The sequence below is a fragment of the Diabrotica undecimpunctata genome, chromosome 3 (assembly GCF_040954645.1).
Source record: "Diabrotica undecimpunctata isolate CICGRU chromosome 3, icDiaUnde3, whole genome shotgun sequence".
Lineage (NCBI taxonomy): Eukaryota > Metazoa > Arthropoda > Insecta > Coleoptera > Chrysomelidae > Diabrotica > Diabrotica undecimpunctata.
In genome coordinates this window covers 12127301-12154444 of record NC_092805.1, presented here as the reverse complement: position 1 = coordinate 12154444, position 27144 = coordinate 12127301, and the positions used below count along the sequence as shown (strand labels likewise).

Here is a 27144-nt window from a genome sequence, read left to right as displayed (position 1 = left end):
GCTTCAAAACCTTATCCAAGGAAATGTGTCTGTGTCGCCAGAGAAACGGATATTTTATTACTTAAAGGTGGTCATTCGTTCCAAAGCCACACCTAAATCCGGCTTGTTGAAGTGGTTGAAAATATAGCTTTAGTTCCAGTATGTTTGCAATTATTCTCATAAAGAGCTTATATAAATCAGTTAACAAGGTGATAAATCTGTAGTTTCCAACTTCTGTTACATCTCCTTTTTTAAGTAATATTTTCGTAATGAAAAGGTAAAAGAAATAATAAATTAGACTTACTCACAATCAATTTAATTTAACTAATCAGACGACCGGTTTCGCTTTCTACAATATGCAAAGCATCTTCAGGTCACGATACAAAGTTAAATAAATGCTGAAAATAATAAACCCATATTACGGTGTTGTCTAATAAAGATAAAACAAAGATAGGTGATATAAATTATATAAATTACAGTAATTATGCCAATATTACATGTCTGTGGTTTTTCAAAATGAATAAAATGTTTCAGACAAGGTAAGACCCACAAATTGGTAAAATAGTCTATTAAACTGTAATGAATTAATAAATAAACAAATAAATAAAACATGCCGGTACTCTATTAATTGATGGTTGAAAGAACATGGTTCAAACTATCTTGTATTGTTGATTGGAGAACTCAAGTCAACTATTGTAATTGTTTAACAGTAAACGGGAAAGTTCTTGAGGAGACAGATTTTATCCAATGAAGTAGAGATTTGTTCTATTTTTCTGGTGTAATTGCTTCAAAGAGGCAGGCATTATAAAGAGTTTTTAAAGCTTTTATGATGCATTCGCCTCCTAGTTTTATCCTCTCTCTTGCAATGCCATCTTCTTCAAGTGTTTTGTTGTTCTTCATACATTTTACTGCTGATTTAATTTCCTTTTCGGTTATTTCTGTTCCTCAGATCCTTGATTTTGTTTTGCTGGAATTTCTACCTCTGGAATGTGAGAATCTTGACTATATAATATTATATACTACTCTTGTGAGCACTTGTAGGTGAGTACCTATGATCGTTAATCTCATTTTTTTTTAACTTGGTAGATACGATAACAACTCTATCACTTATGCTTTTAGTTGTAAGTATATGCTTTGTGAATTTTTTATTTATCATATATCCTACGCCATCATTAAAAGACACTCTGCAATAGGTTTCTTGATGAAATTACCAACAGTTCTTTAACTTTTGTTGAACACAACAGTTAATTGTCGTCCATGAATGTGCTGGTGTTTTATGTTGCCATAACACATATTCTGTGCCATTGTCGTTTGTAAAAGCATCCTCTGTTACTCTACCTTCTAGATTACTACCATAGCTTGGTTTCAAGGAACTGTCGGAGACTGTCGGGTGCGGGTTGGTAGAAGGAAATTTGGGGTGATCGAAAAGGATTGTCGGGGAATGAGAGTTAACCATGGCTTTCGTAGACAGGGTCGCGACCCTGAAGTAGAGATAACTTTACCGGAATCGTTAACTGTATCTATTCGCTACCTTTGATCATGTAAGCAGCAATAAATCAGCTATTGACCATATCTTGATATTGTTGTACTAATACTTAAACCAGCTAAAAACCTGAATTTTACTTATTCATATAGACCAATTTCTGTTATGTCCTTTATGTTGAAAACACTAGAACGAATATTAAAACAAAGGTTGGAAAGGTGTCTAGAAAAAAATAAACTTCTTCCAGATTTTCAGTTTGGTTATTATAAAAAAGGATGTGGTACTTTTGATGCACTTACTACACTAGTAATAGATATTTAAAACACATTTTGCAACAACACTTATTTACCTACAATATGGACATTAAAAGTGCGTATGAAAATATGAGTCTTGACATTTTAAGGGAAAAATTGAATAAACATTTTTAAATGCCGCCTTAGTTGGTAGAAGCTATTTATAATTTTTATTCCTGAAGAAAGATACTCTAGAAAACTAACAATAATAAACGGATAGTTCCTAGATGTAACAATTTAGGACTACCACAGGTATCAATAGTGAGTCCTCTGTTGTTTAATATGTGTACTACGGATTTGCATAAAGTTTTTCATTTAAATTCACAGGCCAAAACTTACAATAATTATTCTGTTCAAACCTTAGGACAAATTCAATAAGAAGACTGATCGAAGAAAAAGCCGACAACTACCTGTATGGAATCACTGAGGTCTTGCCGTGGTATAGAAGATCTTGATTCTCGGTATGGTCGCTAAGTTTGTGAGGTGAGTACGACCGATGGAAGGATAAGGATAATGTGATCTGGGTTTCAAATCTTCTTCTTCTTTAAGTTCCATCTTCTATCGAAGGTTGAAAATCATCATAGCTATGCGGACTCTGTATGCATTCAAACCATTCCCTTAAGTTCTTAAGCCAGGATATTCTTTGCCTTCCCACATTTCGCTTTCCTCGGATTTTGCCTTGCATAATAAGTTGTAATAATGCGTATTTTTGCCCTCTCATCACATGTCCGAAGTACTCAAATTTTCGTCTTTTGATAGTTAATATTATTTCCGCCTCATTTCCTATCCTTCTAGTTACTTCCACGTTTGACATTTTTTGAATCCATGATATTCGTAGGATTCTTCTGTAACACCAAAATTCAAAGTCGGCCAACTTATTCAGATGGACTTGTTTTAGTGTCCACGCTTCCAAGCCATAAAGAAGAGTAGAGAACACGTATCATCGAAGTATTCTCAGGCGTAGTTCTAACCTTATATCCCGACAACAAAGAAACTTTTTAAGTTTAATGAATGATGCACGTCCTATTTCAATGCGTGTCCTAATTTCTTTGGTTTGGTCTACATCTGATGTTATCCATGTTCCTAAGTATTTATAGTTATTAACACTCTCAATTGCAGTATCTTCAATAGTCATTTAGTTTTCTTTAAATTTATCTTCAGTCCGTACTCATGACAGCGTTCATTAAGTTACGTTCTGTAAATCATTGTTGTTATCCGTCATTATTACTGTATGGTAATATGGGTTTTAAATAGCGCCCCACTTTTATTAATCATCTGCCGATACTTAGGGCTCTATTGTAAATAACTGTCCACTCCATAGCTTCTTCTGTCACAGAAAAAATTAAACAGCAGCAAAATAAAAACCCCTTTAGAGTGTAAGATGGGGCGGGAAAGGTCCGGTGAGAGGGAATAAACAGCAGATCGCAGTGAAGAAAGATATATGAGGCCTCTGTATCTACAAACAATATATAATCTGCAAGAAAATCTATATAATATTCAAATAGATCTTAAGCAAGATTTTATTTGTCTGTAGACAAAAAATAGTGCCTTCTAGCGTATCCTTTACATAAGATTTTTCAAAATCACAACTTTTTTATTACTGGAAAAGACCTGTTTTTGAGAAGACCCAGTGTGCAAAAGTGAATAAGAGAGAACCAGAAGTTATAAGCGGTTTTGTATAAGAAGATTTCTACTTTTCCTTACCTGCTTTTTAAAAAGATAAACTAAGAAAAACGACAGTATTTTAGTGCTCCTTAGATTGCTCAATTTCTTTAAATTTGTCTTTTTAATTTTATTTATTGGATTATAACTCTATAAATCATATTCTTGCTTCTAACTAGACCACTTTTTGAACCAAAGTTTTTGATAAAATTGTATTAAGCGATAGAACTATTCGCTGACCTATATGATACCAGACAAGAATTGGATGTACGTTTGATTTTCCAATTCAGCAAGTGCCACCGACAGATGTGGTCCTTTCCCACTGACGTGACACTACAAAAGGCTTATTATTCGGATGGACATATACTACTTCAGTGGGATATGGGTTTATCGTGCCAAACACAAAGCAGCGTATGACATTTCGGACTCTTTCCTCGTCAACCGTTCGTGATTCCCGTCAGCTCATGGGAAATGAAATTTGAAGAATTAATTTTTCCAAGACGGTTTGATATTTAAGCAAATTAATTTTAATAAAGCAAACATTTCCTATAAATATAAATTTTCTAATGTGCAGATTTCATATTAATAAGTCTTATGAGTAATGTACTTAAAATTCTACAGTTTTCTCTACACGTATTGTTGCAGAAGTGTCACGACCAAGAGAATAATGTTTCCTATGCCTTGCTGATTTCGAAAAGGCATTTGATAGCGTTGATGATAATAAAATGTTAAGTTATTTACAGAACATTAACTTTCATTATACGAATATTTTTTGGTAAGTATGTATGAATAGAACAGTAATGGTTTCTTGAAGTCTTCTAAACCTCTTTATATTTTGACATCCATATTTCCCTCAAAAACTCCTGCTAATAGAAAAAAGATCTTTAAAGTAGTAAACTTTTGTAATTTTGGATATGTCAGATGTATTCTTTACCATACTGTCCACTAATTCGTTTCCAATTACTCCACTCTCTCCTTTTACCAACAGTAAAATATCTGTTTTTTTTGTGAATTTTAGTTAATGTTAGGATAATGGAGTTTCAAAAACTATCTAATGGATGGCTACCAATAGCTTGTAATACTGCCTGAGAATCTGATACTATAACGATGTTCTAACAATAATTAGTAACACACAAAGTTAGTGCTTTCTGTCTAGCAGCAGCCTCGGCTGTCAAAATAGAACAACATTCAGGAATTCGATATTTCTCAACATAATTGGTGTTTGAAACAAAAAATGCAAAACCAGCACTCTCATCAGTTTTTGATCCATCTGTATCCATTATTGTTAAATCTTCCCCTAATTTGCTTAGTATGGATTCAAATATCAGATTAGTTAAAATTGGCAAGTTTGAATAAAAGGGCAATATAAAGATCGGTTTGTCTATCAGAACTTTAAGGTCATTTTAGTAAAAAGGAAATTTTAATTGCTGTAATATATAAGATTGAATTCAATTCGTATCAATAAAAGGTTCTGCAAGAGGAGGAGAATTTTTTATTCCCCAGTAAAAATTTGTTAAATTTTCTGTCAAAAGTAAACCTATTTTGTGAACCATAGTTGTATAAAAACGATCTGTATGTTATTAGACGTTTGTTGGCTAAAATTTGCTTACGTATGTGTAGAGGTGTTTCTGAAGCGTCTGCTGGAACTGCTTGGTTTGGTCCAAGACGGGTACACGTAAACTCATCACCAATTACCATAAATACCCTCGTACATAGTACAAACTCATCACCGCCATAAAAGTAGAGTTTTCAAAATAGACCCTAAGAGATTGGTAAACTGATCACTAGCCTACCTGCACCCCGGATCAGGTATAGACCATAAAATCCCAGCAAACGGTTAGTTTTTGGTAATTTCACAGAATAATCCAAATCTAGTTAAATGCAACTGCAATTTATTGGTTTTTATTTGGGAATTTCACAAAATTCTATTGATAGCTACCTAAAATCATGCGAAAAGAAAAATTTCTCTTTATTTGCCCTTGTTTCTTCAACATAGATACTAAACTGCTAATTGATTACGTCCTGAGCCAACGCGGACAAAAATGATGGTTATCAATAATTTCAAATTTTAATTGCAAAAAACTCTAAAAAATTCGAATTGCCTTTTGTGGACTTTTGCGACGAACGGGTGTAAGGCTAAATGTCATACAACTGGTAAGTAGAAATTTTATACTGTTTTTGTTTAGTTGTTTCGCACTGGTTTTCGCGAATCATCCTGATCAAACAGAAAAAAACAGCGTAATTAAGTTCTTTAGTTAACTGTATAAGATGTTTCTTATAGGCAAGGCATAATATTACTTTGTTGCTGTAGATTACCTTTTCCGATATTACATTTTGATAAATTGTTAAAGTCACATTGTTATATGTATATGTATATGTATGTATATATATATATATATATATATATATATATATATATATATATATATATATATATATATATATATGTATATGTATGTATATATATATATATATATATATATATATATATATATATATATATATATATATATATATGTATATACAGGGTATCCAATTAAGTCGGCACCATATGTGAAACCTTTTTATTTTTAGTTTTATGGATTTTGTTATATAAAATAATTATGTTACATAAAAAGTTTTGAATGATCTAAACCCTAGAATACAATGATCAGATATTAAATTTTTTTTAGTTGTAGACCCGTTTTGTCAAAAAACAGGAATTGTGGATATTCTCAAGTCTTAATAAAATTCATGTTGTTTAACGAACCGCGTAAATGGCTGAAGAATACTAATATCTGATTCTGATGATTGAAGTTCTAGATCATTCACAACTAGAGAATAATTTTTTTTTCATAAAACTAAAAATAAAAAAAATTTCCATATGGTACCGACTTGGACTACTTATATACATATATATATATATATATATATATATATATATATATATATATATATATATATATATATATATATATATATATATATATATATATATATATATATATATATATATATATGTATATATATATATATATATATATATATATATATATATATATATACTGAAAAAGCGATAAACGCTTGTAGTCAACGCTGATCATTTAGACTACAAAACACAACTACATATTTGGGTATTCAGCCGAAGATAGGACAAAGAAGTACTCTTTTTAGTCTACCAAGCTTTCGCAAATTTTTATTTGCATCATCAGGGTGCTACAATAAACAAAATTAGTACAAATTACAGAATAAAAATTATTTTGTATCTTACACTAATTGAAGTTAGTTGTCATGATGTTTATAAAATGAAATGAACAAGTCATCTGACTCCTACAAATAATGGCGAAAACTAACCAAGAAAATGTAAAAAAATTTCTTTTAAAAGCACTTATTTCTTTTGATGCATTCTGTCGCAATAACTGCATTGCTGATTACTTGTAAATTTAAAATTTCCGCCAATGATGCCATAAAATGTAAAGCTTTGCAAGTGTAAAAAATTAAGTTTCCTTCGGCTTCAGCACTAATAGCACACTCAAGTTTTTAGCTTTTCCTATTTTTCAGATATTTAAAAAAATTTCTTTTAAAAGCACTTATTTCTTTTGATGCATTCTGTCGCAATAACTGCATTGCTGATTACTTGTAAATTTAAAATTTCCGCCAATGATGCCATAAAATGTAAAGCTTTGCAAGTGTAAAAAATTAAGTTTCCTTCGACTTCAGCACTAATAGCACACTCAAGTTTTTAGCTTTTCCTATTTTTCAGATATTTTATATTTACTAACTTTTCAAAATCTTCTATTATTTTCAAGATAGTCAAATAACGCCAAAACGGTAAGACTTAGACCGAATGTATGCTTAACAAATTATCTCGAGAATTCAATGATAAATATAAAAATGCAATGAAAATCAAATAACGAAGTTGGGACTACTTCCGATATAAACAAAAATAGCACATATTGACAAATATTTTCATTTTAAAGTTCACTATCGAAATCCTATGCAACTAAATTTTTAGATCTCAAAACCACTTAGATTGACAGATACGTCTAATAGGCCACACCGTGTGACACATTAATATCTCAGTGAAATTTTAAAGCGACGTGCTTGAAATAATTTCTGAATTTATTAAATTATCACATAAACGAGAAGTATAACAGGTAAGAGGCAACCTTTCGCATTAGAAACCAGGTAAAAATCCCGGTGATGAGTTTACCTATCTGCGGTGATGAGTTTACCAATCTCCAAAGGATGCCGGTGATCAGTTTACTATATCTCCGAGGGTCTAATAATTTTATTGGGGGCTATATAGTGATGAGTTCGTACACGTCCGTGAAGACATTATAGCTCCTAGACAATTTTTTATTGATTTTAATTGTATTCTGTCAACTGTTAAAAGATTTGTTTTGTATGTTGAACCGTAAAGAATACAACGGTATTCTAGAATGGATCGTATGTAGAATCTATAAAATATTAAAGAGATTTGTTGATCTACACCCCATCTTTTTTTGGAAACAAAACGCAGAAGAGTAATTCCACGCTCGCACTTTTATTTTACATACTTTATATGTCTGAATCACAAGAAATTTTTATTTACGATCATGCCTAGATACTGGAGCGATCTTATTAACAGAAATAATATTTTAATATATGATTTAGATAGTTGAATTTTTAAAATCTAACAAGTTTGGTGTGGGTTATTTAATAAGCATTTAATAAGGAAATGCGTTTTTGAATATTACTTAAATAATTAGAAAACTCTGAATTTTACGGTTAATAGTATTTTGACTATATCACTGTCCTAGAATTTTGACTTCTGAGAAACAAAATGGATTTAGATATTTGATTAATTAAATAAATTTAATATAAATATGAGTGAACATTTAATTTATTTAACGATGAAAATTATTAAAAAAAATAGTGATTGTATAGCTGCTGATTATTTGAATTTAATTTCCACATATATTTAAAGTTATATTTAATAGAATATAACATTTCCTTTTATAAATATAAAAAATAACATTTTCCCAATGCCATTTTACAATAAAACCTTACTGAAAAGGTCCATCGAACTTCCTCCATCCATTAAACCCTCGTCAAGATTCTTGTTGATCCTTTCTCATTTTGTTCGGAGCTTGCTCGAAAATAATAATGGCACAGCAGATTTTTTTTGAATCCAAATCAAATCTCCCGCGACTTCAAGCACTTCACATACTTATCATTCATTCCCGCTATTTCATAACTCTCACATATTTCCGGGAAAAACTCCCCGATCCATTAGGAGAATCCTGGCAGCGAGTCGACTGAAAAATTTCTTTGATATGCCAATTTAGAGGCCTCGAGAACCAATATCGGGCTTGAAGGATCGCGTAATCCTATAATAAGTGAGCTGTGATATCTATTTATTACTTAAGAAAGATAATAGAATATTCTTATACTTATTACTTATGTTCTATACCACCTCGTCTACTTTTTACGTAAAAAATGTTTGTTGTTTTACCAAGAGGTGGTCTATTTGATTCACAAAAAAATTAGAGCAGAAATGAAAATAAAGTTATTAGTTGAGGCAATCTCACACAGATATCCAAGGAAAAAAACTAAAAATGGTATGGACAGATCTTTTTGACGATATCGATACCCCCTTTCGTAGCCAAAATCTCCGACACGGGACTAAGTATAATAACAGAAACAGAAAAGGCTCTAAAGGGATTAAAAGACGACAAAGCAGCTGAATCAGACACGATTTGTCGAGGTTTCCAGATTTCTTGAAACTTTGGTTTCTGTAATATTTCTCAATTGGTTCAAATTTAAATTTACCCATATTCATACCAAAGGAAGGATGAATTTTGATTGATCATTTCAATGATTTAGGTATTAAAATTTTAAGCAAGCAAGCAATTTATTTAAACCCAGCCTGTGAGAAATGTTCACACCTAAGAATTACGTTCGGGTGTAAGAATTCATTGGAGCGGGGTGTATTAACTCAAGTAAAAACAGGAGTCACTCCACCGCGTTCCAATGCTCCAGACCATCCCTTATCTCCCTACAGCACTCTGATGCGCGATAGATAGGGGTACAACTATCAGCTAAATGCTATTCATGTGGAGGTCCTAGGTAATAGAACCCCAACATGGTTTCCTAACCGAATTCAAAACTGAGGACAGCGCATTGTCGCTATATTCCTGTTATCTTAATGTGGCTTATCCGCGAACTAAAATTGCTTACTTGGGCCTCAAGTCTCCGCTCTGAGCTAGGCTCAGTTCGGCGACTTGGTGCTCAAGGGGTTGGGCCCTACGTGCCCGGGTTTTTAATGGTTTTTGTTAATATTTTTTTTTGTGGCTTGCGCTGGATTTTGTTAGTAGTTTTTTGATTTTTTTGGTGGCTGAAGCCATTTTTTGTTGTTTTTTGGATTTTTTTGTAAGATGTCTGAAACATAAAATAAGAAATTAGTAAATATTAATATAATAAATTATCTACTTAAAATTAACTGGATCCACGCTGTACGTTGCGATTGTCGACGAGTTTTCAGAGCTACGATCTATCTTCATTGTGGGTTGTTGTTGTTTTTTGAAGTGTTTTCTCTCTGGTGTTTTGTTTTCTCTCTGGTGTGATTGTTGATTTTTAATTAAGTGGTTAAAAACTTTTTTAGGACACTGATGATGGAATATTTATTCCGAAAACGTTTTGTCTATTTAACATAGCCCGACTGGGTTTTTATATACCTTTTTATAAAGGATTTTATTAAAAATTGTTGATTTTCTCTCTAGTATTATGATTTTATTCTACTATTTGTTGTTTGGGTCTTTTGTGCTTCCATCTGTGGAAAGCGTCGTACCTTATTATCTCTCGCAATATGTGGATGGGGTGGTTCTCTATCTCCGCGAACTTTGTCCTAGCTTTTTCTTTCATTATGTCAGTCACTCTGATTTGTTGTAGTTCTCTAAAGAAAAAACTTTCTGCTACGTATCTCGGTACGTTGACTGCTTCTCTTAGACTGTTGTTATGTGCCGCTTGTATTTTCTTTTTTGATGTATTGCATATGTATCCCCATGCGAGAGATGCATATGATAATATAGAAAGCATTATACTATTTATTAATACTATTTTTGTTTTCAGTCTAAGTTTGCTTTTTCTTCCTGCTAGGCCTCTTTTTGATGCTCTTGCCATTTTGGCTTTTTGTACTCTAGCTTCTACATGTTTGCTAAACGTTAAGTCTTTGTCCATGATTACTCCGAGGTATTTTGTTTCACTTTTCCACTCGATGGGATTGTCTTGCACAGTTACCTGTTCTTCTGGTTGTTGGTGCCTCTTTTTGAAAAGTAAAGGCTGTATCTTTTCGAAGTTTATAGCGATTTTCCATTTTAAACTCCATTCTTCTATGTCGTCTAGCACTGTTTGTATGTTGTTTACCGCTATGTCTACATTTCTGTTTTTGGCCGCTATCGCTGTGTCCTCGGCATAGAGGCTTAGTAGTGTACCTGGTGTTGTAGGTATGTCTGCTGTGTATATCGTGTAGAGTAGAGGTGACAGTACCGCTCCCTGTGGTACTCCAGCCTCCGGGTTCCCGAGTTCGGATAGAACTTGTCCTATCCGGACTCTGAAACTACGATTGTTCAAGTACGAAGAGATTAGTCTTGTCATTGCTCCGCTGTAACAGTATATTCTTATTTTGTAGATCAGTCCTTTATGCCAGACTCTGTCGAAAGCTTTGATTACATCTAGGAAGGTAGCTCCTGTGAATTGTTTGTCATTTAATCCAACTGCTATGTACTCTGTTAATCTGAGTACTTGTAGCTCACTGGAGTGTTCTGGTCTAAAACTTAATTGGGCTTCGGGTATTATATCTAATCTGTCTATTTCAGTTTGGAGTCTGCTGAGGATTATTCTCTCTACAATCTTGCTAATTGCAGATAGTAAGCTTATTGGTCTGTAGTTTTGCGGGAATGTGCTATTTTTTCCGGGCTTTGGTAACATTATGATATGGTAACCTCCAAGTGCTACATTTACTTCACACTTTTGTAAGGGAGTGAAGCATGAACTCTAAAAGTTATCACTTTGAATAGACTTTAGACATTTGAAATGTGTTAATATTAAAGAAGGTCATGTAATGAGTTTTGGTAGATATCTCTTTTAGTGATTAAGAACATTGATATAAGAACTTCAACAATCACTATCCCAATAGGTGGATCGGACAAACTGGACCAATTTTGTGGCCTGACTTAACACCGTGTAACTACCACATCTGTGGCAGATTCAAAGAACTTGTTTATCAAGTTCGAATCCGAACTAGAGCTCATTTAATGGAAAGGATTATCGAAGCAGCTGACATTATAAGGGCAGAACTGAGGTTAAAAGTAACCACATCAGGAATATGATGCAGGGCAAGAGCGTGCATTAGGAATGGTGGTTCTCATTTTGAACAACAATGACTGTTTTTTGAAGTTTATGTACATACTTAATATGGCATAATAAATGTTGCAAAAAGCATGATATATCGTTGTTGTGTTTTACCTTTCTTACCCATTTCATTAATGAAGGTTATTTTAACAATTCATTAAGATTCAACATTTTGTATGTCAGGGAAGTATCTCGCTTAGATAATTACTTTTAAAAATAAAATAGACGAACAGCCTTATTTTCGAATATTGACAAATTTAACTTTATTTCGGAAACCTTAACAGTTTGAGCGATACATTATTAGCAAAAATTTTTGCAAATGGCGTCCCCTATTATCCCTTAAAAAATTTCCATCGACCTACCAAACACCCTGTATATGTATGTAGCTTTGGTGTATTCGTCCCAAGTTTTTGAAATTCTTGGACATATTCGATAACTGTAATGTTGTCATCTAATATAATTGAGTTAACGTTTTATATGTGGCAAACGTATGGCAAGTGATGTTAAGGTGACGTGTTGGTTTCTTTTTTAAAATATTTTATAATCAATAAATTTACTTGTTTCAGGAATTAGAAGATATTTATGTAGACTTGTGTTCAACTGTGACTGATGCGGTACTACAGGGTGCAGAAGTAGTTTCAAATAGAGTAAGTATTTTACTAAAAATGGCTTCTATTCGTATAATTAACAACTCTATTTCCTAATATAATTATGTCAATACTGTATTTTCAAAATTTACATCAGTTAAATCGATAAACAAGCCAAAAAAAATTTTGGAAATTGTTAATAATAACTTTAGGCCATTAATAGACATTTGTGCAATCCAAGAAACCAAGAAGGAAGGTAAAGGCCAAAAAGACTATATCCAATATTTTTTAGCATACAGTGGAGTGAAGAAAGAAGAACGAGCATGAGCAAGCGTAGGTATACTCGTCCATAAAAAAATTTAAAGACAACATAAATGACTGCCGTTACATCTCCGAAAGAAATGGACATCACAATGGACTACCAAAAATCTATCTACAGTCCTGATTACTGTTAACCTAAAGAGGAATGAGAGGCATTCTACAAACAATTGCAAACCATCCTGAATGAAGTACCTCATGAAGAACCCTTAATTCTTAGGGGTGACTAATGCACGAATCGAAAATGAAATAGTTCCAGGAGGAAAAGAAATATTTAGCGAAAACCGTGTTAATGTAAATTGAGTACTTATGGCTAATCTCTATGGTTTAATCATACGATGCTTTAAACGTATATTCACGTAAACTTAAATCAATTGATTGATTTTATAGTCACTAATAGAAAAATCTACCCAAAACAGATTCTAGATATCCGAACTTTAAACTCAGCAAACTCAGGGAGTGAACACAAACTAGTACTAGTAAAAATAAGAATGAAAATAACACCAAAACATTTCCTATAGGAAAACCAACGAGGAAAAATTCAATGCAAAATTACTGTGGGACGAATCTACAAGAGAAATGTACCAGAGGGAGCTAGCAAAGAAGATACAGCTGAAACGAATAGACGACATTAAAGATATAAACGCGAGCTGGGAGAGAATTAAAAACAACATTAAAGAAACAGCAACAGAAGCTCTAGGAAAACGCAAAGTCATAATGAACAAAAGTAACAACAACAATACACCATGGTTCAGAAAAGAAATAAAAGATAAATGTAAAGAGAAACAAGAGGCCTACAGTACAAAACATCAAATACTCCAGAATTCCGAGACACCTATAGAAGAATACGAAATGAAACAAAGTAGTTGGTAAGAAGAACAAATACCGGAAACAGTTTACAAAAAGGATGAAAAGCGACTTCTACGTTACACAAAAACAAATATAGAGATTGATAAGAAACCAACAAAAAGAAATTGCAGAATTGAAGGAATACAATAACATACCAGCAAACGAATGAGAAAGATACCTGACGGAACTGTTTAAAGAAAAGGAAAATAATAATCAACACAATAACTTACCTGAATTAAGACACGAAATAGAAATCAATTTTCAGGAAGTAGAGATAGCCATAAATTCGCTTAAAAATAAAAAGTCACCAGGATTAGAGGGAATAACCAATGAGCTTCTAAAACACAAAGGAGAAAGTATAACCCTAGAAATGACAAAACTGATACAAAAACTAATATTACACAGGAAGATACCAGACGCATGTAGAAACAGCTTAATGATACCAATGTTCAAGAATGGAGATAAAGACAATTATAGAGGTATAAATCTACTGAACACGGCACTAAAGCTTACCACAAAAGTTCTAACCAACAAATGCAATAAACTAACAACTTTATCAGATGAACAACAAGGATTCAGATCCGGAAGAATAGGCCATCGAGTACAATAAACCAGCATACCTGTATTTTATAAACCTGACAAAAGCTTTCGGTTGCATCCAAGTCGAAGACATCTTACACTTACTGTATAAAAGACACGTACCAATCAATATTAAACAAAACATCGAACACATCTACTTCCATAATCGAATACAGGCAAAGATAAATAGAAAACTAACAAAGTGTATACCAATACAAAGCGGAGTCAGACAGGGTGACTTGTTAAGCCCACTTCTCTTTAATATAATAATGGACGAAATAATACAAGCAGTACGTAAAAGTCATGGTTACAGAATGCGGAACAAACAAATCCAAATATTATGTTATGCAGATGACGCCGCATTAATCGCCGAGATAGAAGACGAGCTCCAAAGATTAACACAAATCTCCAATACAACAGCCAAGAAATACAATATGATAATATCAGCAGAAAAAACCAAATGTATGACAACAGCTAAATACCCACTATGACGTAAAATCGAAATTGATGGAAAAATTATAAAGCAGGAAGTAAGGTCTAGATATCTGGGATTAGATATAACTAATTACGAAAATGTTGAAGAAGAAATACGATACCAAAGCTTAGAAGCAAGTAAAGCGGCGGGATCTCTTAATGACACAATCTGGGAGAACAAACACCTAAGACCAGACACAAAAACAAGAATCTATAAAGCAGCAATTAGACCTATATTAACGTACACGGCGGAGGCAAGACCTGACATATTTAAAACGAGACGACTACTAGAAATAACAGAGATGAAAATACTCCAACAAATATCAGGGAAAAGTCTGTTGGATAGGAGAGAAGCGAAAACATAAGAAGAGCATGCAATATAGAAGACATAAATGGATGGGTGACAAAACGGAAACAGGAGTGGAACAAACACATTAGTAGAATGGCAGAGGATAGGATAGTACGAATAGCACGAAATAAGTCACCAAATGGACGAAGAAGTATTGGCAGATCAAGATAAAGTTATTGCAATAATTTAAACAATTTAGGAGGCTATTATTGAAGAAGAAACAGGCTTTTAAGCCTACATACAAGAAGGAAGAAAAATAATAGTTTAGACCAAAATAAGCAATAAGTTTTATATATCGAGATGTTCTTTTTATGTGAAGGACTATTACAAAATATTCTTTTTATCATGACTGGATGTGATGGATGGAATGATAAAAAAATTATTTAAAAACTGCACTACACTGGAAACATTTTGGCATGCCATTTATATTTTTATTATCGTGAAAATATAATCCACAGAACTTTAAATATTATCACTTTTTCAATAAAAGTGGAAATATTTTGAAAATTATTAACTCAGGGCCATAAATCATGTACCATTCGCGTCATAAAAACTGGTACAACTCGTATAACCGAAAATCGTGTTTTTCAAGTTGTGTAAGTTGATCTTGTCACATATGCCCTTCTAATTTCTAGAGCAACGTTGCCAGTTCAACGAAAATATTGTACCAAATCAGCTAAAAGGCTGTACGACAGAGACATTATAAAATTACAGTAGATGCATTCCAATGTTCCCTGTGACAATACCCTACATTTAAAGATCCTTTAGACATTTTGGGCATTAACTCAACCCTCTCTGTGGTTATTAAATTAATTAGATACGGTTTTTTGTTGTCAATGATAATAATAATACCTATATAAAAACTTTAAACATTTTTGAACGTTCTTTTTTTATTTAGATTTAGTGCAATTCCGTTATCTGTGATGGCAACAACGAATTGATTTGCGAACCATTGTATCAAGTCTAAACACAGGTTTACATTGGGAAAAAAAGTGTACCAGTTTTATATGACGGGAACTGTACAAGCTCATAATATTTTTATAAAATATTTAAAATCATTAAATATATAATATGTTCAATTTAAAAAAAACAACTTTGGTTTTGGCTGACCCTATATAATATAATAATATATAATTATATATATATATATATATATATATATATATATATATATATATATATATATATATATATATATAACGAGTTTATTACAGCTGCCGCCGTTTCTCGCAACCTAGCTTCCAACGCTTGCGATCGTTCCAGTCATCTACTTGTAGACCCCTATCTTCCATTGCACCTTTTACTTCTTGTCTCCACGATCTTCTTGGTCTTCCCTTTTTCCTGCGGTTGGTGGGGATCCACTGTAACATTCTCTTTGGCCATCGTTGATCATTCATCCTTTCTACATGGCCATACCATTTCAGCCTTTTGCATTCTATAGTTTCCAGGACGTCAATGTCTATGCCCATACGCTCTCTGATTTCAGTATTCCTTACTCTATATCTTCTAGTGAGTTGGCAACATCTTCTCCAATAATTCATTCCCATTGCTTTTATTTTGGATGCGTCATTTTTATTTATTACCCAAAGCTCTGAACCATATGTAGCAATGCTTTCTATGATACTTTTGTATATCCTAATTTTTGTGTTTCGGGTGATGTGGTTATTCCAAAGTATACTATTCAGTTAACGTATTGCTGAATTTCCTTGACCAATTCTAGTAGCTATTTCTTTTGTATTCCGACCATTGTTTGTAATGTTTACACCGAGATATTTATAGCTATCAGTATTTTGAATTTGTTTGCTTCCTAGTTCTAAGTGCTTTCCTTCACCTCCCACTACTACGTACTCTGTTTTTGATGGATTAATTGATAAGCCTCACTTAGTATATTCTTCATCTATTTTTCGTAACATGTAGTGGATATCATCTTGATCTTCTGCAAGTATTACTTGGTCATCAGCAAAATTCAAGCTGTACAGTGTATGGTCTCCAATTTTAACACCCATAGGTTAACATTTTCTTTTCCAAATATCCGAAACCCCCTCCAAATAAATCTTAAAGAGCGTAGGTGCAATGCAGCAGCCTTTTTGTCCAATCTTTATTACACTCGTCATATCATCATACAACTCTCTTATAGCAGTAATGTAAATCGGTGGAATATTCTTGTCTTCTAGCACCTGCCATAGCTTGGCTAATGGGACACTGTCATACGCTTTTTGAAGATCAATAAATACCATGTGTGTCTCCATATTACATACCAAATGCTTTTCTATTGTTTATTTTAGGCAGAACACATTGTCAATACAAGAACGACCAGTACGAAAGCCACTCTGATCTTCAGCGTCTTCCCAGCAATCTTCAACTCGGCTTTTAATTATCTTCCCGTGGACTCTACAGATTGAGTTAGTTACACTAAGCCCTCGCTAGTTCTTACAATCTTTTCTGTCTCCTTTATTTTTGTATAGATTGCTGATATATGCAGTTTTCCATTCTGGGGGTAGCTCTTCTCCTCTCAAGAATAAATTAAAAGTATAAGCCAATAGCTGAAATAGTTTGTCAGGCCCATATTTACCCAGTTCAATGGGTACTCCCCCCGGTCCTGGAGCCTTTCCATTTTTCATAGCGTTGGCGTGTTTTTTAATTTCTTCTGGTGTTATTTCAGTTTCTTCGCGGTAGGAAATATCATATTTTTGGTAGTCAATATCTTGGAATTCTGTTCGATCTACTGTCAGCATTTGTTCATAATATTCGACCCATAATTCTGGGGCTATTAGAGTTAACCTACTGCATTCTTTTCTATCTGTTCTAGTACCTCTAATTATTTTCCAGGCTTATTTACTTCTTGCTGTACCCATAAAATTTTCTACGTTATCGCAGGCTTTATTCCAAATCTCATTTTTGGCTTTATTTACCTCTTTTTTTACTTCTTTGTTTAAGCTGTTGTACTGTTGTCGATAGTAAGGGTCCTTTGTTGCTAGCCATTTGTTATACATATTCTTCTTTTTCCCCACAAGATCTTCTATTTCTTTATTCCACCATTCATTTCTATTTTTTATGCTATTCACTTCTCCAATAGCTTCCATTGCAGCTTCGTCAAGAGCTTTCATAATTTCGTTGTACGTATTAATTGGTAAGGAGTAACAAACATCGTGCAATTTCAGATTCAACCTCATTCGATACAGAAACTGGGTTTCATTTTCTGGGGACTGGGGACTCATTTTCAAAACCTTGTAGATTATATCTCTTTGTTAAAATGTCTTGCAGTATCATTGAACTTTCGTTTTCATTTTGTCGTTGGCTTCCTTTAAATGTAAATAGTAGTGACGCTTTAAGCAAATGGTGATCAGATCCACATTCTGGTCCTCGATGGACTCTAACGTTATTAGCCTTTATTGTGGAGTTTTCTTTGCATATACAGTAATTGATTATTGATTTCAAATTCCTCGTTGGCTAAATCCACGTGAATTTATGAATATCCTTGTGCTGATAATATCCATTCATTATCTTTAAATTCATATGATCGCAGAAACTTATTAATCTCTCAACGTTTTTATTTATTTTTTCTTCTCCAAATGGACCGACCACTTTGCTATTTACTTTTCTTCCGGTTCTAGCATTTAACCTAGTAGAATTACTTTCTTCCTAGTTCCAATACTCTCTACCAGGTCCGTCAATTCGTCGTAAAATTTATCCTTTACCTCGTTCTTTTCATCTTCAGAAGGTGCATATGCGCCCACTACCACTATGTCACGTCCTTTTAGCTTCATCTCAACTTTTATTAGCCTTTCGTTTATTTGTTCCCAGTTCTTAATATTTCGTGACAGCCTTTTCTTTATCAATATACGTACACCTGCCGCTGCTCTTCTGTCTTTTCCTACTCCACTATAGAAATGAACAAAATCTTTAAACTCGTCTGTCCCTTATCCTTTCTTTTAATAATATATAATAATAATATATAATTATGGACCCTATATAATAATAATATACATCAGAAGGTGAATATATAGTTACCTTACTTATTAATATACCCCTAGAAAATATTGAATTCAACAATAATCGCATAATAAATCAACTACATAAAAATAAACGATTTAAAACTTACTTTTCTTTATTAATGTAGATAGCAATCACATCCAAGCAACTATTACATTTCTCAAGAAACTTCCTTCTTCAATTAAGCTTTCACTTAATGACTTCCTGCCTCCATCTCAACGCCACTTATTAAACATTCATTGCCGTTCTTCTCGCAGTAGGAACTAGTGCTAAATTTCCCATGTCCCAGTTAAGGTTGCTAACTACAGTTATAATAAGGGGTGTCCCAAGATGGTGGAAAAATCGTGGTATTTCAAGGTCAATAAAATTTGTATGCTTCAGTTTATTTTAAAACTAGAAAGATTTTGTATATACGGTTTCAATATTTCATACAAAATATGGTTAAATATGGATAACTATTTAAAAAGATATCTATTTTTTCGGAATTAAAATTTGGTAATTCGTTTTATAGGAATCGACATATTATCCTACCTGATGTCAAAAATGACTGTGTTTTCTCTCTAGAAGTATGTTCTTTCTTCACACTATAGTTTTGTTCGCGGAGACAGTCCCTGACTGGTTTCTGACTGATCTGCATGCGCAGTTCTACTTTCAAGCGTTCGCGGTGTTAAAAATCCGGGACTTTGACAAAGAGTTCGATGTTTCTAACTGATTCATGATCAGTCCATTTGGTTCATGAATTAGATTGCGAATTTTTAGTTAGCAAGAAATTGTCAATTGTCAGATATTTTGTTTATTTTTTTTTTTTTTTGGTCATAGAAAGCCGTTCTTTTGATGAAATACTTTTACGCATAGTTGTGTCTTTTTTACTCAATTGAATTTCCAAAATTTTATGAAGTTCTTCAAACTACTTCACAGACATTCGAAAATAGTTAAAAAACTTCGATGGATCTTGCAATAAATCTTGATACAGCAAATTATACGTTCCCTTGGTTTCTCTTAATTCTACAATAGGATGAACATACAAATTACATCATCTTTTAAGTTTCTTTTTCTTTTTATTTAATATGTACCACAGCATAACACACTCTTCTACATCCATAATCCAAAAATATAACCGCACTGCACTGCTACTATTTTCATACTGACGAGCATGCCCGTGAATCCGATACAGCAGCCATCGAAAATTCTGTATCTCGCATACAGTATCTCGCATACAGTATCTCGCATACAGTATCCTCGTCTGAAAACCCTCTAACTGTTATGTGTACGTATATTCCAGTGCTATGATTCTTAAATTTGGTCCTGATGCGCCGCTCGGGGCAAACCAAAGCTGTTCTCCCGTAAGAAATATATTGCCTATCTTACCTACACTGCATTGTAACTAGGGTTTCTACTATAGCACAAAATTTTACGTAATGATTTTTGAAACTTTCGAAATCGAGTTTTTATGTATTTTCTGAGCAAATTCGTCATAGTAAAGTATATTTTTTGACACTGTCAGAAAATAAAGATTTTATCAACAAAAATCACACCAATATTATTTAAAAAAGCAGATATTTTGATGTTAAAATTATTGATTGAAAATTAGGGTGATTTTTCGATTATAAATCAAAATAAGGAAAAAAAATAAATATTTTAAATAAAAAAATGCAGTTGGGATATAAAAAGGTAAGATTTTATCAAATTTTGGGAAAAAATGTTTTTTGTGTGAAATAAAATATTAAAATTTGTTGCGTAAACTTTGAGGTTATGTAAAAAAAATCTTTTTATTTTCTACAACTTTGTTTACTCTTTGTAAATCAATTAAAAATTGTTTTTAAAATAAAATCTTATTTTTTATGAAAATAATTTCCCTCGTGAACGTTGAAACTCCCTGTATTGATTAGCCTCAGTTTGTAGCAGATTAATAGAATAAGGGGATCCGTCTTCCAGGCGACTGCAGTTTAAAGCAATGTACTTCAACTTTCGAGATCGCACACTAGGAAGTTACCTGAGTAATTGGACAACTACTTGGTGTAATTATAATGTTGTTACAAATCCTGATAATAGTTTGGTAATTTATCGAGCGGCAAGTGTTATTTCCTGAATCGTTTTATTGGGTTAATGCTTTGAGTGTGGGAACGAAGTTTGGTAAATTTATTGTTTAGTTGCAAATTCGGTTTGTTAAAAGGTGTTTGAAATTATTAACATTGATTATTGGTTAAAATACAATTACAACTAATAAGGATAAAGTGTTACAAATTTTGTACAAAATATACCAAAATAAAGCCTTCCTCTATTTAATATCTGAAAATATTTTTTTCCGAGAATACGCGGAAATATAAAATCTCTAAAAGAGAAAATAGAAAATATGGATCAAAATTAAACCATAATAATATGTCTCCATATTGACAACAGAAAAATTGTATGCCATTCTCACCCAGACATTTTTAAATAGCATACACACACACGCACACACACACACACACATACACACATACATACACACACATACACACACACACACACACAACATTCAACACTTCTTTATCAAGAAAAAATTTCACTACCAATATTCCATCTCTAGATCTCCTCCTTTTTTTCGTTTTCTTTTATTTCTTTACAGGAATTATATCAAATTCATTCCGAGTTGGGCAACTACTGTCTCTATCCACGTTTCCCTAATACTTTAAATATTCTAAGACCTTATTTTATCTTTTCTATCTTTAAATGGTGTTCCCCTGAAATATTCCTTACCCCCAAATACGCTCGGAGATTGTTTGCTTCAGAAATATTTTACCTTATTTGGGAATAATTTTTGTTATTTTGGAGAAAGTATTTTCATTTTTGTGACAAAAAATCATTTTCAACATTTTATGCCTGAATTTCTCTTATATCAGAATCATGTCAATCACGATTTTGACAACTTTGTCATTTTGTTTCAATTATTAGCGATTAATAATAAATTAAACAAGTTTTAGCGATTATTCTTGCTAATATTATTTAATAATTCTTAATAGAGTTTAAATTTAAGTATTTACTTTCATTTGAATTGGAGTTATGTCAATAACAATAACGTGATATTATTATAATATATTCTATACATTTTTATGTTTATTCACGCTATTATGTAAACCGACCTTGAAAACAAATACTTAAAGCGTTATATTTTCAACCGACGAAGAAATAAGAACAAACTGGTGCTCGGTCATTATGATAGGTCGTAAATTCCGACCTATTGCAATTGTAAACATATTAGAAGTTGTATTAAAAAATTGAAAATTAATATCTGTGTTTTCTTGATTCTTGGTAAAAGATGTTGATCTGAACCCGAGTTGGGCGCAAGGTTGATAGCCCGACATCGCGATCCTTGTCAGTTTTTATAACTAACATCACAGCATATTATAACACTTCATAAATTAGACCTGATATAATTAGAACAAAATAAATAATGGAAACACTAGAGAATATATACTAATCTTCTTCTTCTTAGCCGTTAATCTGATGCAAGTATCGTGATATCATGAAGCTATTAGCTAAATTTCCCAATGTTCCTCCACGTTTTTCTATCTTCTGCCATTCTAGCACATTCTAACAATGGAGCGCCAATGGTAGCAACAATATGGTCCGTGTATCGTGTGGGCGATCTACCTCTATTTCTTTTGCCTTCTACTTTTCCCTGGATGGTAAGTTTTTCAAGACCATTTCTTCGAAGCACATGTCGAAAATAGCTTATTATTTGTTCTGATATTTGTGTTCTTAGTCTTTTCTTTATGTTTAGCTGGTCCAGTATGGATTGATTTGTTCTTCGGGTCACCCATGGTATTCTCAGCATTCTTCTCCAGCAGTACATCTCAAATACATCTATGTTCTTTTTGTCTTTCTCAGTAAGGGTCCAGCATTCCGATACATAAGTAAAAACTGGAAAAACTAGACTTCTTACTAGTCTCATTTTTGTATCGGTAGCTATTTCATGGCTTTTCCAAATTTTTGTTAATTTTGCCATAGCGATTTTTGCGATTGCTGACCGCCGCTTTATTTCTTCAGTACAGCCCCCTTTGTTGGTTATTAATGAGCCCAGATACACAAATTTATCTACAACAGCGATATTGTTTATCATGACCAGATGATTCTGATTGTTGTTAGCTCTGTCAATTATCATGATTCTCGTTTTATCTCTGTTTATTTTAAGGCCCATCGTTAAGCTTACGTCTTCTATCCGTTGTAGCAGGTGAATCAATTCGGCTTCAGAACTAGCGAGGATAGTAGTATCATCTGCATATCTCAAGTTGCGAATCTTCTCCCCGCCAATGGTGATGCCACCGTTCCAGTCCTCAGTAGCTTTCCGCATTATCCATTCACCATAGATGTTAAATAGAATTGGGCTTAGTATGCAGCCTTGTCTCACGCCCTTTGTGACCCTGAAACTATCGGTTAGTTCCCCATTTATTCTAACTCTGGCATAATTGTTATTGTACAAGCTTTTAATTAGCAGTATCAGATGATTGGGGACTCCCATTTCAGACAAAACTTACCTCATTTTACTCCAGTTGACCAAATCGAAAGCTTTACTATAATCTATGAAGCACAAATATGTTGTAATGTTGAATTCTCTCTGCTTGTTCCTCCGCAATGTTAGGTAGTAAAAAGGGCTTTATCCTTTCGAGAATTATGTGTAAGAGTATCTTACTGCAATGCGCAATTAGAGTAATTGTGCGATAGTTGCTACATAAATCTTTCGCTCCCTTTTTATGTATGGGAATATATAGTGATTGTGTCCAGTCCTCAGGCCATTTAATTGTCTCCCACACTCTTTGACAAATTTGATGTATTATATCCACTCCAACGTCATCTAGGGTCCAAATTATTTCAATAGGTATGTTATCTGGACCGGCAGCTTTCTGACTTTTTTGCCTCATAATTGCTGCTTCAACTTCACTTTTGAGTACGTCAGGTTCCGTCGCAAAACTGGCATCTTCTTGTTGTGATGGGGCGTCTGTGCTTTCCTCCATCATCAGTCGTCCACAGTATTCTTTCCATCTGTGTAAAATATCTTTTTTAGAAGTGAGTAGAGTTCCATTATCGTCTTTGATAGCAAGGTAGTTTGGTGTAAAGGAACGTGTTATCTGCTTTATTTTTTTAAACATGTCTCTGGTCTCAGTTTTTGTTTTATGCCCTTCTATGTCCATGCAGATTTTGTTCAAGTGTGTGTTCTTGTCCATATTGCAGAGTCGTTTTATTTGACCGTTCAGCGCTTTATAGGCCTCTTTATATACTAATAAGGATTCACAAAACGAAATTTAAACAAGGAAAAAAGGTACATAACGTTACCCCTACTAAAGCAGCATCACCTCAGAAAGGTTTCTCAGATACTCCATTTCTTCCTAAAGCCTTCATTACGTTGTCTGCGATTGGGGAGGGGTGTTGGTCGCTTCAGGACCAGCAAAATACCGTCTCACGAGGCATAACCTTTTTGATCTTTGAGCATGAGAACACATTACTTTGGCAATCTCTTTGTCCCTTTTTGTTTTTCTTAGCCTTCTATACTCCAATTTTGGACATCAACCTCTCTCTTCCAACCTCTTCCAATTCATTTAATCGATCTCTATCTTACTCGATCGATACTCTATCGATCTCTAGGCGGTGTGTGGCCTGCGAAGCCCTATTTAAGTCTGGCAATTTTTATTACGATATCCGGTACTTTTGTTTTTAATCTTATTTAGTCGTTTCTCTTTCCATCTGTCAGTCGCATATCTAACATTGACCTTAGGAGAGAGATATATGGTAAAAGACTTTGATGCAAATAATACTCACTGTGGCTCTAGACTAACTTCAACTTAAGAAAAGAAACTTCTATTGGCTATCAGCGAATATAGTTGCAAATTGATATCTACGAACCGACCAACCTATGGGTCTACAGATAAACATAAAATTCTTGATATAGATTTTTCGTAATTACAAATATTTTAGTCAATTACCCAGACATTGATGATGGTTGGGACAATTTTATCGGATAATACTCCAATAGCAATAACTCTAAGCGATACGATCATTAGAAAAGATAATACTTCAACATTAACTAATAAACTAACTGATGGGGAACGTTTCAAACTATGTCTTGAAGAGAAAGTCAACCTGGCAGTAGAGCTACAAAACTCAGAGCAGCTAGATGAGGAAGTTGAACTGGTTGTGGACAATATCCATCAAACAGCATGAGAAAAAACTTTTGTGTTGAAACCGAGGATAAAAGGTATCCTCGGTTTCATTAATAATTATCCAAAGAAAATAAGAAAATTAGTAACCGTTAAAAGAAAACTAAGAAGAATATGGCAACAAACTAGGTCTCCTCAAGATAAAACAAGATTAAACAATGCGAGTCAAGAACTCAAAAGAGAAATTTACCAACTAAAGAATGAAACAATTAATATATATTTAACAGATTTACCGAATGATAATAAAACTGATTGTTCTCTGCGAAAAGCTACAAAAAGAACTATAACGACTAGAGGACGATAATTACGCCACTAGCAGTAAAGATGAGCAAAGTTGGGAAGAACCAGTTCAAGTGGAGCAAGTAATGAAATAATGACTGAAATAAAAGATAAGATCAACCCAAAAAAAGCTCTAGGCTATGGTTTCGGTTAAAGTCGGTTCTCTATATTTACGCGGGTTTCGGATTAACAAGATTATGCTAATGACTCATTGATAACCAGTTGCAGTAAACGACTTCCCAGAAAATTAGGTAAAAACTGCATTAATCGTCATATTTTAAAATACATTAAAATAACATTAGGGTAGGTATAAATTTGTTACAGTATTGCAGTTGAATTGATTCTTTGCCACTGTTGACATTGTATGTTTGGTGGAAATATTTAAAAATGCCTAGACGTGTGTTAGATGTAGATAGTCTAATTTGTAGTGTACATAAGTATTTTACGGATGAAAAAGAAAATGGCGGTCCTTTAAAATCGGTAATGTTTGTTCAACAACGCGTATGTGATGCTCTAGGAATTACTGAAACCAAACTAAGAGGAGTATTACAAAATCGCAATAATGAACGGCCGAAAGAAGATCACCGAAAAACTCGCCTATCATTTAAAACGAAAGATATTCCAGATGGAAAAAAATTTGAAATTCGTGATACCATTTATCGAATGCGAGCCAACAAGAAACATGTGACCTTAAATGCAATTCTCTCGGAATTAAAAGATAGAAAATTTGACGAAATTGGCAGAACAAGTCTATGGCAAGTGATACATAATTTGGGTTTCAAATGTCAAAAGGAGGATAACAGAAAAGCCCTTTGTAAAAGAAGTTCTGTTGTGCATAACTTTCTAAGAAAATATTTTAAATTAAAAGAAGAAAGGGCAAATTTTATATATTTAGACGAAACATGGATATTTTCTAGGGGTGCAACCAAGAGAATATGGTAAGATGATAACGTAAAGTCTATCAAACATACTGATGGAGAAGGGAAGCGACACATAATTTTACATGCAGGAGGGAAATCGGGTTTTATAGAAGGTGCTGATTTAATATTTTCATCTAAATCAAACTCAAGTGACTATCACGATAATATGAACACAGAAATGTTTGTAAAATGATTACATGAAAAACTTCTCCCAGGTTTAAGTGAGTGAGCGAAGATGTAGGTGTTTGTCCTTACACCTTTGTCCTGATGGCTTTGTTTCACGCACCAGTAATAGGTCGCTGGTTTTTTCCCTTGGGGAACAAGGTTTTTCCTTAGGGAAATAGGTTCACTTTATATATATATTTCTTTGAAGGACCACCCAGAAAACTGGGAAAAATGAAGATTCGAAAAGAACGTTTGAACAAATATATTTAAACAAATACAATGTATTTTAAACGCCGATAACTTGCATATGATACACACTTGTCGGTGATACAATATTGACACGAACTTATTAATATACCGACTGGTTTAAAACACTAATATGCCGCTAGGGCGAGTAGAGCCTGACGCTCCTTCAGTGCTGGAATTTGAACTGATACTGATGTCCACTCTCGCCCCTCAATCACAAACATTCCGAAATCTCCCCCCTGACCCCTCGACGTATTAAAAGATATGTTTATTTTTCAAATACCTTTAACTTTCAAATCATTGATAAAAAAAAATCCACAAGGAAAATAATTCCTGTAGCTGGCTGTATACCACGTATAACAAAAGATGTTAGTCTTTGTATGTGGGTATATTTTATTTTA

General features: G+C 33.3%; 1 protein-coding gene across 7 annotated transcripts in view; it reads left to right on the top strand.

The window, feature by feature from the left end:
• Positions 1 to 27144, top strand: part of Stacl (SH3 and cysteine-rich domain-containing protein) — a 707685-nt gene that overhangs the window by 437132 nt on the left and 243409 nt on the right. For all 7 annotated transcript variants that reach the window (XM_072525277.1, XM_072525271.1, XM_072525272.1 and 4 more), the window contains one exon: positions 12357 to 12437. In XM_072525277.1, coding sequence (XP_072381378.1) covers positions 12357 to 12437 — 81 coding nt within the window. The remainder of the gene's footprint in view (positions 1 to 12356; positions 12438 to 27144) is intronic.